Source organism: Mus musculus, chromosome 1, assembly GCF_000001635.26.
Source record: "Mus musculus strain C57BL/6J chromosome 1, GRCm38.p6 C57BL/6J".
Lineage (NCBI taxonomy): Eukaryota > Metazoa > Chordata > Mammalia > Rodentia > Muridae > Mus > Mus musculus.
In genome coordinates this window covers 11,295,097-11,307,087 of record NC_000067.6, presented here as the reverse complement: position 1 = coordinate 11,307,087, position 11,991 = coordinate 11,295,097, and the positions used below count along the sequence as shown (strand labels likewise).

At 38.8% G+C, this 11,991-nt stretch overlaps 1 protein-coding gene across 3 annotated transcripts in view; it reads right to left on the bottom strand.

Annotated features, from left to right (window-relative positions):
- Positions 1-3,404: 3,404 nt before the first annotated feature.
- The window catches only part of Prex2 (phosphatidylinositol-3,4,5-trisphosphate-dependent Rac exchange factor 2), a 310,411-nt gene continuing 301,824 nt past the window's right edge, over positions 3,405-11,991 (bottom strand). For 2 of the 3 annotated variants that reach the window (NM_029525.1, NM_001033636.4), the window contains one exon: positions 3,406-9,380. In NM_029525.1, coding sequence (NP_083801.1) covers positions 9,335-9,380 — 46 coding nt within the window. In that variant the 3' untranslated portion in view covers positions 3,406-9,334. Of the gene's footprint in view, positions 9,381-11,991 lie in introns of all 3 variants that reach the window. The other variant, XM_006495441.4, reaches the window with a different exon arrangement.

Here is an 11,991-nt window from a genome sequence, read left to right as displayed (position 1 = left end):
TCTCATAGGTCTGCCTTTATATGTTACTTGGCCTTTTTCCTGTCACAATTTTTAAAATTTGTTCTTAGTTCTATATATTTAGTGTTTTGATTATTATGTGGTGGGAGGATTTCCTTTTCTGGTCCAATCTGTTTGGTGTTGAGTAAGCTTCTTGTACATATATATGCATATTTTCTTTAGTTAGAGAATTTTTTTCTATAATTTTGTTGAAGACATTTTCTGGGCCTTTGAACTGGGAATCTTCTCCTTTTTCTATTCCCATTATTCTTACATTTGGTCTTTTCAGAGTGTTCCAAATTTCCTGTATTTTTGCGGGGGTGGGGTGGGGTGTCAGGATCCTCTTAGATTTTGCACTTTGTTTGATTTCTTCTACCATATCTTCTACACCTCAAATTCTTTCTTCCATGTTCTGTATTCTATTGGTGAAGTTTACATCTGTAGTTCCTCTTCTCTTTCCTAGGGATTCCATCTCAGGATTCTTCAGTTTCTATTTTCCTTATTGTTTCTAATTCTATTTTCAGGTCTTGGACAATTTTATTCATATTTGTTAATTGTTTGATTGTATTTTCTTATATTTTTCATTGTATTTTCTTTATTTTTACTTGTCTCCTCTACCTGCTTGGATGTATGTTTCTGTATTTCTTTAAGGAATTTACTAATTTCCTCTTTAAAGACCTCTAAAATCTTTTTAAGATTGGATGTAAGATTATACTCTTTTGTTTAATTTTCATTAAGATATACAGGGTTTGGTGTAGCAGAATAACTGGGCTCTGGTGGGGTCATATTGCACTGAGTCTTGTTGGCTGTGTTCTTATACTGTCCTTTAGTCATCTGGTTTCTGCTGGTGTTGGCTGGAGGATCTTTATTCCAGCAGGACTTCTCAGAAAGATGGAGAGAGCTGTGGACCAGAAAATGGAGGTCAGGGTACCCAACTCTGCTGGCTGTGCCTCAGGTGGGCCGTACTGGCAAAGGTTTACTGGGGTGATGTTCCAAGCTTGGAGTTCTTGGGTTCTCTGCAGTTCTCTGTGGGAAAAGCAGGACACTCTTAGGGCCCCAAAAGAATTCTTGGGACAAGAGTGAGGCCAGAGCTGGACAATGGTGTTCAGGGCGCCATGCACAACTCACCTCTGCAGGCTATGGCCTGGGAAGACCGGACTGAGATGGGATTGTGGAGCAGGGTTCCAGAATGGTTAATCTTGGGGCTCCTAAAGGTTTCCACAGTGGACTCAGATGCTCCTCAGGCCTGCTAGACAATGGATTTGGGGGGAATCATGTACAATTCACCTTTGCCCACTCCTTTCTCTTTCAATGTATGAAGTTTCTAGACTACTTCCCCATGTTATATTTTGATGAGTATTCGTATTCCAAGGAACAATGAAGAACTATTTCATGTCTTCTATTACAAAAAACACAGCATAAAAATGTTTTATCGGCCAAAGTTGCTGTTTGTCCTCTAGAGTCTTGGGCAAAATAGGGAGTTTTGTAAGGAAATCTAACTGACTTGTTTTTCTCCCTTTCTTCTTCTTCTTTTTTTTTTTTTCTCTTTTCTTTTAGAAAACATGTTTTACTTTGTAGTTCTTTTTTTTTCTTATTTTGTGTTTCTGAGAGAGTATCTCCTGGGCTGGCCTTGAGCCCACTATGGAGCCCAGGCTGACCTTGACCACATTATAGTCTGATCATGTTCAAACACTCAGATTACAGACATGCTCAAAAGCCCACAACAATTCTGTTTCTTGAACTTATTACCGAAACATACTCATGGTGGTGGGGAGTGTGTGTGTGTGTGTGTGTGTGTGTGTGTGTGTGTGTGTGTGTGAAGGAAGGGAGAAAGGAGAAAGGAAGAGGAGGGGGAAGATCATGTTAATACCTCTCTTCTTGTCCTGTCCAGCAGGACTCAGATATTCGTGGGTGCCAGGGGGACCACAAACCTGGGAGAAAATGGGATGGGAGAAAAAAGAGAAGTGAAGACCAAGTAGATCGTTCCTATCAAAGTCTCCTTTTATTAGGCTGAAACGCCGGGTTTTAAAGCATACATCGAGGGGAATAGGGAGAGGTTGAGAGGGAATTAACAAAGAACAAAGAAGTGGGCATCAGGGGACACCAGGGCCGAAGTCAGGAACCGGGCAGCAGGCATTCTGCGTCTTATCTCCGGAAGGTGGAATCCTCCTTAACAGCCTTGGGTGTCAGGCCTGGCTCAGCACATAACTCATGTCCTTGGAAGTCATGGGAGTCAGGAAGAGATAAGGAAGAGGGGATTATAATTCAGCTTTTATAGCCTCAGGTGCCAGGAAGGGAACAGGGAGAAGGGAGTGACAACCTGCTCCTTAGCACAAGGCCATTTGGCTTGTCAGGGTGGGAAACTGTGAAGGGCTTGCTTTCTCAAGGTATGGTCTCCAACATCTTCTGGAATACACATGTTTTAATCTTGTTTCAAAACAAGTAGCTTAGGCTTGCTGCTTCTGTTTTCTCACTCTTAAAACTATATTAAATGGGCTATCTTGGTGTACACTAGCAATGGTCACATAATAAAAATCCAGTTATTGATTTTTTTTTCCCTCCAATAAATTTGACCTTGAAATTTCTGAGCTGGCCAACACAATCAGCAGAATGTATTCTTCAAATTCACCACTTGAAATTCATAATGTTACATCAGTCATCAAATATCTCAACTCATAATGCCATGGTATTGTTTAGAAATTTTAATATGGCAATCAGACCCACATGTCCAGAACCAAATTAAATCTCTATCTATACCTTTTTCAAATCACATCCACAAACATTTATCCTGTCCAGTCTCAACCACTTTCCATCCCATAAACCTTCCTGGCATGTCTCCATCACAGAGCAGGCAACCTGTCTCTGGTAGGTGGCCACCTCTGTTGCTGCTCTCATTCATCCTACAAGCTCACCACCTTTTTATAACCTCACCTTCTCTCTTCAAATCTTTTGATATCAATGTTTCTCTCCCCAAGGTGGAAAACTCTACAAGGTCAATAGTGATTTATGTGTGTCTACCTACTAATATTCAGCTTAGTGAAAAGTGGGTACTTGACACCTGTAGGCAGCCCACACACTGGTGTTGACTGAATCTAAATTCTGTGAACGTGAACAGTACAAGCTTCTTATTGTCTTACTGTTGGCTTTGCATTATTGTGGATGTCTTTTGTTAATAAATAGCTCCTTGGCTTGTGTACTAAATACATCTCCTTGAGTGATTTTGAGAATTACTGCATTGTTACATCCATAGCAACTAGGATGACCACAGTTTATACATATTAAGAATGGAAACCTTGACACTCAGGTTTGATAGATTGTAGAGAGACCCCCTCAAAGCCTGATTTCTAACAGAGTTTTTTCTGCTTTCCAAACATGTAAGAATTTAATAGGAATTAGTCAAACTTAAGCTCATTCTATAATTCACTTTATTATTATTGACATTTATCAGATCTTTTACAATCTTTTATGTGGGGAAAAACAAATGACATAAAATACATAATGAACTTTAGATAATTTAACCATACACAAACTATGGAATGATTGAAACTATGTAACATGGCTACTTTACAAAGGAAAAAAAGGCTAATAATACATTCAGATGAAATTTATTGAATTTTGGATATTACATAATATTAAATATAGACATAGTCAAAACAGGTTCTTTTACAGAATCAGTTTAATATTTTACTATTAAAATGAGTATGTGTAAATGAATGCTTACAAAAATATTTTAAGCAAAAGCTATGATCTACTCATATTCTTGCAGTTACAAAAATATATATTCTTCTGAAACTAGCAGATTTGCTTGAGGCATTAGATACTTAAATTCAAAGGTATGCTTTCTAAATATTTCTACAACTTAGTATTCTTGACTATATAGTATATAATAAACACATAGTATTAGGATATATTTACCTTGTTAATAATATAATTTTTAAGTAAAAGATACAAGTTACCTTTGTATATATAGGAATACAGAGACCCTATGACAATCTTTTTTATTTAAATCTATCCAATATACTCAATTCTGGTTGAGTCTTATTAAGTGAATTTCAAAACATTTGCTGATTATATGAATGGATAATAGTTATCATTGTCTGTGCCTAAAATTAATTTCCCAATCTTTGTTATTTCTGTTATTACCAGTATTTCTAGTAACAATCATTTAAAAATTCAGCAATTATGTCCACTGTAAGCTAATTCTTAATGGTAAACCAGAAAAGCAGATTTGAGATTGACTGGATAGTGATTTAGTTTGGACCCTGGTGTGTCTCCCAAAGGTCCCTGTATTAAGGGCTTGATCTCCAGAATAGTGCTATTGGGAGGTGGTAAAGCATCTGAAAGATGGAGGCCAATGGGTGGTTCTGTGTCTGTTGAAGGCTGCCTTTGAAAGACTGTGGGGCCAATGTCTCTTACTTTGTGATGTGGCTAATGAGCAAAGGAGTTGTGTCCTGCTCTCTTCCTCTGTCATGACACTACTTGCTACTTCATGACAGGCCCAACCACAGACTTCAGTTGATTGTGGAATAGAATCTCCAACACTTTGAGCCAAAATAAACCTTTTGTCTTTGTAACTTAATTATCTCAGATGATTTGTCACAGTGATGACAAACAAGACAAATCAGAAACCAAACTGGATCATACAAATAACAGATGAACATCAGTGAACAAAGGACAGCCAACAAGTCCACCCATGACACAGGCAGCACCTTTGTTTACAGCAGACATCATATAGTTCATCTATAAAATACATGTCTCATATTTCCATACAATGAAGAAACCAAAATCTAATGTTTATTATTAATGTTTACAAAACTAAAAAGTGGTTTATGTTATAAGAGAACATACACACACATACACACTCACATCTGTATATCATTAGCAGACTTAGCAGATTTCAGAACCTAACCCATTAAGAGAATAAACTGTTCTGAGTGAGTCAGATTTCTCACTAGGTCACCACTGAGAGTCACACAGACTAACTGTACTTTAATAGACATGCCAGGGGTGCTCAGCAACAGGAATGTTAACAACAGTGACAATGGCAAATCATTAAAGTATCCAATGATTCTGGAACCAAGTATTAACCACTATCACCAACATGGAATTGCAGCACCTAGTAAAATGGTGGCCATTTTGTAAAACTACTATGCTGAGGCCATTCTTGCAATGGTGCCTCTTACATTTACCCTGCTAGTTCTTCAGAATAAAGATTTTCCTGAGGCTCTCCTATAAGACTTTAAACACACAAATATACAGTGTTTCTTATTTAATTGAACCTTATGTATGCTAATGAAGTTGTAATTGCTTAAGGAAGAGTCATCAGACCTCAGTTTCACAGGAACACTCACATAAAAACAGACTTTAAAAAAGAAAGTTCCTAAAATTTAGAAGCAGTTCAGTCAGATACAAAGCTTTAGTAGTTTGACTGGAATACCAGTAGGGTATATTTCCAGAATTACTTTCAAAATTTTTTTAAAAGGACAAATAACTTAAAAAGCAATGTTATTACTTTGAAATTTTAATACTATGATTCTATAGAAATCCAAATGCCTGAGAAAACACCTGCTTAGATGTGATGACTACAGATGCTTGGACTGTGTAAGAATACTTGATAGCTTGAGATAGAAACTTATTTGCTTTAAATAACCTTGCCTATAAAATCTATGTGCTTACTGCAGGATATTTTTTGCTTAAGTTAGCTAATACTTCCTCTTGAATTTCTTTCTCATTGATTTTCTTCACCATTAAAGTTAACATAGGATCAACTTCATTTCTTTCTGAATTGAGCTATTCAAAGTTAAAATTAATAGAGCCAGAAATAGCACCAACCCCATGTAACACACACTGTAGTATCTTTGTTTCCTTCATGGGCCATGTCTCCCACTGTAGTTTAGACTGGCCTCACATTCATATTTATCTCAAGCTTCCCTTGAACTCCTGAAAATCCTACTGACTCTCCAAGTACTGGGATTACAGGTGTGAGCCACCATTGGTTTAAAGGAGAGCCAATATATTTTAACATGGCTTCACATGTGCTAGGCAAGCACTCAACCACTGTGCCACATTCCCAGCTCTACCTTCCTGTTTAATTGAACATCTTGTAGCAAGAAGAGGAGCCAAATGAATACACAGGGGATTGAAGACATCAGAAAACTTCTGTTAAAAGGAAAGAAAGTAGCATGCTCCTAAAGATGAGGATTCTGGTTTCCAGGAGAGAGCATGCAGTAGAAACCCAGCATTTACATATTCTGCCAAGTAAACCTGGACCAGAAATTGTCATCCTCTGTCTGTCTTTCTCTCATATTTTCAGCCCTTAAATTCTCATATTTTTACAAAATTAAATTTGTAATGTTTAAAACGAATGAGAAAATCTGTAAGATAGTAAATATGATTCTGTCCCCATAAGATCTGAAATCTCTCAATGGGTAGACAGGAATCTATGTCCACATATAGAAGTTGTAAGAACAGTAAGCAGTGTTTTCCTTAGCTTATCAATAATCCCCAGTTGCAGAGGATAGTGCAACATTAAAGTTCTAAACTCCCAAGGCCTGTAAAATTCCAATGTCAAAAGAATGTGTATATTATGGTATTGAAAATGATTACTCATCTATCAAAGGTTTTTAAGTGTTAACACTTTTAAAATTATAGTCAAATTTTATATAATGTCCTACTCCTGGCTTGCAATACATGTGGATCCTCTTCAGTTATGAATGGAAAATGCCAAGAAAATAGTTCTTGCACTTTAAAGGCATTCTGCATATTCCCACTGGACTTTGCAACATCTTCCATATAAATTAAATGACAATACATGTCATAAAACTCCAACTTTAGTCAGAAAATAATTATTAATATTATAATGGTACTCATACAACAGATAAAGGCAGTGCAATCCTTAAGACAGGTTTTAACCATTAACTTCGGACTCCCCCATGTTCATCAAGTGGACTTGTGCAAGTCACTGGGTTAGTATTTGCTTAGCAGAACTGTGAAGTACAGGTAATAAGACAAGGTCAGCTTTCATCCCTGCTACAAGGCTATGTGAAGGAGGAATATCAAAACGTGGGCTAGGTAATTAAAGGTGCCATTTAGAATACACTAAACCATGTCAGCTATGATTTTACTATGAAAAAATATGACAGTGATAGACGTTACTATAAAACACTAGCAAGCTTTATAGTTTGTAAGTGCTGTGTACACAAATAATATGTTTAACAAAAATGATAACATTAACCACATTCTGTTATATAGACTGGATCCTTAAAATACACTAATTTATAAATACTGAAAAAGCAGATAATATGCCCAGGCAATATAATCATAAAACCTTCAGAAGGAAAGAATGTTTTGTGGACCATTTGTGTGTGTGTGTGTGTGTGTGTGTGTGTGTGTGTGTGTGTGTGTGTGTGTGTATGGCAGTTTTAAGTTATTAGTTTTCAAAATCAGTATTTTTTTAATGGAAACAACTTGACCAAAAATCTGTCACAGAATTTTGAGACCATTAAAACAAGTTTAATGAGAAAAAATAAAATAAGCTTGCTTCGTAGCCCTTCTGTTCCTCTATGGAGACTTAGTGAGGCTGGTGAACACAGAAGAGTAAAGCAGTGTGAAGGGTCTGCCTAGTCGGGCAATCAGCTCTCCTTACGCTCAAGACTTTCAGAGAAGGCAGCCTGAACTACCAGAGCTTCACACTTATATGCTGATGATAGCAAAAATATTAATCCTGAAAGTTATGGATGTATGTCACATATATGCAAACGTAGGTCATATCTTTATTAAATTCAAAATGCTAAGGCTTTTTTTTAGAAACTAATGTTGGTTTCTCTATGATTAGTCACAAATAGATTTACTGAAAAATCTTATGTACTCTGTGATGAATAATTTTCACTCTTAACTTGTAGGATATATGTATCCCATACCTTTGAAGCACACTTTTAAATTCAATATATCACTGGCAGTAATGATAGCTTTTAATGATAGTCTGAAATTCATTATGAGATTTATAAAGTAAAGCTGAATAATGGTTTGCCAAACCTGTAGTTAAAGTAAGGAATTCATGTGCTTAGCCCATATCCACACACAGTTCTGTGCTGTTAGAGGTCTTTGGGCCAGTGATGCACAGCCTATAGGAAGTGGTTCCATAGGTCATAGTGTCTGAGGCCACAGTCATCTCAGCTTGTGTAAGTACACCCCATGACATTTATACGATGATAATATCACCTAAAGGCACAATTTATTCCTGTCATTAAACAAAGCACAACTATCATAATCACAGTGATGCTGTTTTAATTATTTGTAAAGATATATATTTAAAACCAATATTAATATATTTATGTGCTAAAATAATTTTAGTATATTAACACAGAAGTGATAAATATTGCATATACTTTAGAATGAATACAGTCTATACCTTGGTTCCATAAATTATCAAAGTTTTTCTCTAATGACCTTTTGAAGTACAACAAATAAATCTATTTTCATATCTTACACATATAACTTGATAGAAAAATTCTCAGGAAGGTGTGTTATTTTAACAGTCTGACATTTCATAGTAAGACTTCATATAATTAAGAATTTATCTTTCTCTGGCAAGGGGTGAGTGGTCAATACATGTATTATTTTCCATCCTCATTCACTCCTCTCTCTCCAACCTAGCAACTTCCTACCCACCGCCATCAGTGGTCCATCACGCAGCACTCATGGCTCATTGGAAAGATCAAGAAAAGCACCTGCCTACTGGAGTGTTTACAAGACCAGAGACTAGACATAACAAAAGGGAAAAAGTCTTGCCAGAACCTCTGAGCTCTCTTTGTTACCAGGAAGCCCAAGAAGAAAGGGAGGCAGGTACTTCCCTACCTCTCATATGCGCCTTTCTTGGTGACTCAAGTGGTATATGGGACACCTGTAACTCCTCATCTACACTGTCCTTAACGTTTCTGTATGATTGTTTCCAGAGTGTGGTCATCATTTTTAGGACAGACTTCTTCAAGAAAAACTATCAAGTATAATATCTGTCCATTGGGGAAGCTAAACACAAATACAATATAATTAATGAATGAGAAAGGAACCAAAATAGTTAATCTTTTATCTCTGTATATTTTTCTACAAATACGAGAAGTGAATTTTGCCCTAATGTGAATCTGTATTCTTAATGTATAGAGTGTAAGGCTGAACTGTCTGAAGGAACTTCTAGTTCCAGCATAAATGTCCAAACCAAACATCAGTTATTTACATCATGGGAAAACTTTAAATCTTTAATTTGCATCTCTTTGTCTTCGGTGGAGAATGTTAATTTGGGCAGCATCTGGAAGCATCTGTCCCATGGCACGTGGAATGCTCATTCTTCTCCTACTGGAGGTGGTGGCTCGCAGAGCTTGTACAGCCTAGAAAGGACACAGGACAGCATAACAGTCACTTATAACACCACTCTTACCTGAATATTTTTTATTGGTAGAACAAATACATCAACACTAATTTCTTGGCTCCATCAGCCATCACTACACTGATTATACTGTAGAAAATAGCATCTGAATCAGCTTAATCTAGTTTTGGTCCTGTGATTTCGAAAATGCTTCTCTTTCTTTGTGCATGTTTAGAAGGCTGATCATTTAACAGTGGTTCTCAACTGGCCTAATGCTGCAACCGGCTAATACAGTTCCTCAGAGTTTGGTGACCCCTAATCATAAAATTATTTCACAGCTACTCCCTAACTGTGATTTTGTCACTGTTATGAATCATAATGTGAATATCTAATATGCAGGAAATCTGATATGTGGGTCTTTGAAATGGTCAATTGATCTCAAAGTGACCCACAGGTTGAGAACTTGCTGTTTTAGAAGCTGTTGATTTGCTCTAGTCTGTCTGTTTACTTTGCTGGTAGTAATATCTCTTCCCTGAATTGTCAGAGGCAGTGTCATTATGATAATTAATACCTTGTCTAGCATAGCTATCTTGCAGTGATGGAGTCTCTATCTTGTGGGTATCTACAGATTTTCTTACAAGTTTTGCACATTATCTATGTCCCTGTGGTACTAAGGGGTTGACCACAAACTGGCTGATGTACAGCTTCATAAAGCCTGCATCTCAAGATGCAGTTTGTTGCCTGGCCTTTTCTAAGGACTTATGACTGGCTATAGACAGGCATTACTCGCCTGTCAGTAGGATCATCAGGTTGAAAGAGTTCATGTTACTTGTGGAAAAGCCGGGGCATGTTCCTTCACAACCTAGGCCTAGCTATTTGTGAGTCAACACACAGCTCAGGAGAACTCGCTAGCTTTACACAAGTTGGCCTGAGTAGATAAAAGCTAACACCAGAACCAAATCAAAAGAGAGCAAAATGCTGCCAGATGCTAGTGACCTCAAAGCCCCGTGGGTAACTTACTCTAGATCTAAAGCTGTGGTTCTTAACCCTCCTATCTGTGACCCTTTAATACAGGTCCACATGTTGAGGTGAGCCCTGACTATAAAATTATCTCATTGTTTCTTTATAACTGTAATTTGGATACTATTATGAATTACATTGTCAATATCTGATGCAGGATACCCGATATATGATACCACAAAAATGTTGGGATCCACAGGTTGAGAGCTACTGATCTAGAGATGAGAGGCTGAGCTAAAGTGTGTGGGTTTTGGACTCTATTTTCCTTAAGAAAAATTAAGTGTACACTTGTCCTTCTGTGTACATTAGGCTAGTATCTCAAATACAGAATGTGAGCATGAGTATGTGTCTGAGCATATGTGCATTTGTGTGTGTGTGTGTTTGCGCACGAGTGTTTTGTCAGGGGCGTTTATGGATGCAGAGGATTGAATCCAGGGCTTCCATACTTGCTAAGTATTATGGGGCAGTAACCTGTGCACAGCCTGGTCCCCAGTCGAACACAGGCCTTGAGCCCCAGTGACACAGTAGGTGGTGACTTCTGCCTGCATGGCACTGCAGGTGTTCAGCCATGCTCCCTAGACCCCTGGTTCCTGTCACAGCTATAGCCTCCCACAGCCCCCCACAGCACCCATCCTTCCCCTGCCCCTCCCAGAAACGTGTGTGGCCATCAGTCACATAGGCAATGCCCCAAGTTCCTGGTATTCACTCTGGACTCTTCCCCTACAGTTACTTGGCAACAGCCAGGTAGGCCGGGCCCACTATAAAAGGGGCTGTTTGTCCCCTCACCTTTCTCTTGCTCTTATTCTCTTACCCTCTTGCTCCTGCCTCTCCTATTCTTACCCTTTTGCTCTTACTCTCTTGTTCTTACTCGCTTGCCCTCTTGCTTCCCCTCTCTCTACCTTCCCTTCCCCACTCTCTCCACATGGCCATGGCCAGCCTCTACTTCCCTACTCTCCCCTTCTCTGCTTTTCTACAATAAACACCTTAAAACCATGGACTCCCTCTTCTCATCTGGATCCTCTGCTGTGCTGGAACAATGGAGCAGGTCTTCCCGGAATGAGTTGTTCATGTAACCTCTCAGGAGGCCGCCCTGTGTCCCAGCCATGGCGCTAAACCAAGACAATTTGCCCGACCAAGCTAAGGACTCTCCTCCCCATGGGACCCAGCTGGAGCACCCTTCTCCTGCCCTTTTACCTTTGGCCCAGGCTGTTCCCAGCATACAGCAGTGTCTGGGATGTCTGAGAGCCTGAGAACCTGTCGTCCTCGGCCTCCATGCAGGCTCAGGGACCCCAACCAACTCCGGCAGGTTCTGCGGGAACCTCAGACTGCACCTTCCCCATCCTTGGAGTGGGTCCCGTGGCTTCTCATAGCCTGATGTCTGACGTCCTACCTCCACCCCAGCAGCGGTGTGGGGGTGCGCATAGTCAAACTCCTTCCTCTGACTCCATGAGTGGCCCTAGACCTGTGGCAGGCCGGATGTGGGACCGCATTTTGACCCACAAAGCATGTGCTCTACCACTAATCTACACTCATTCTCTGAACACCCCAATCTTAGATCATTGTGAAAGAGATTCTAATACAGGTAGCCATGGAGATTTACCGTTTGCACAGTA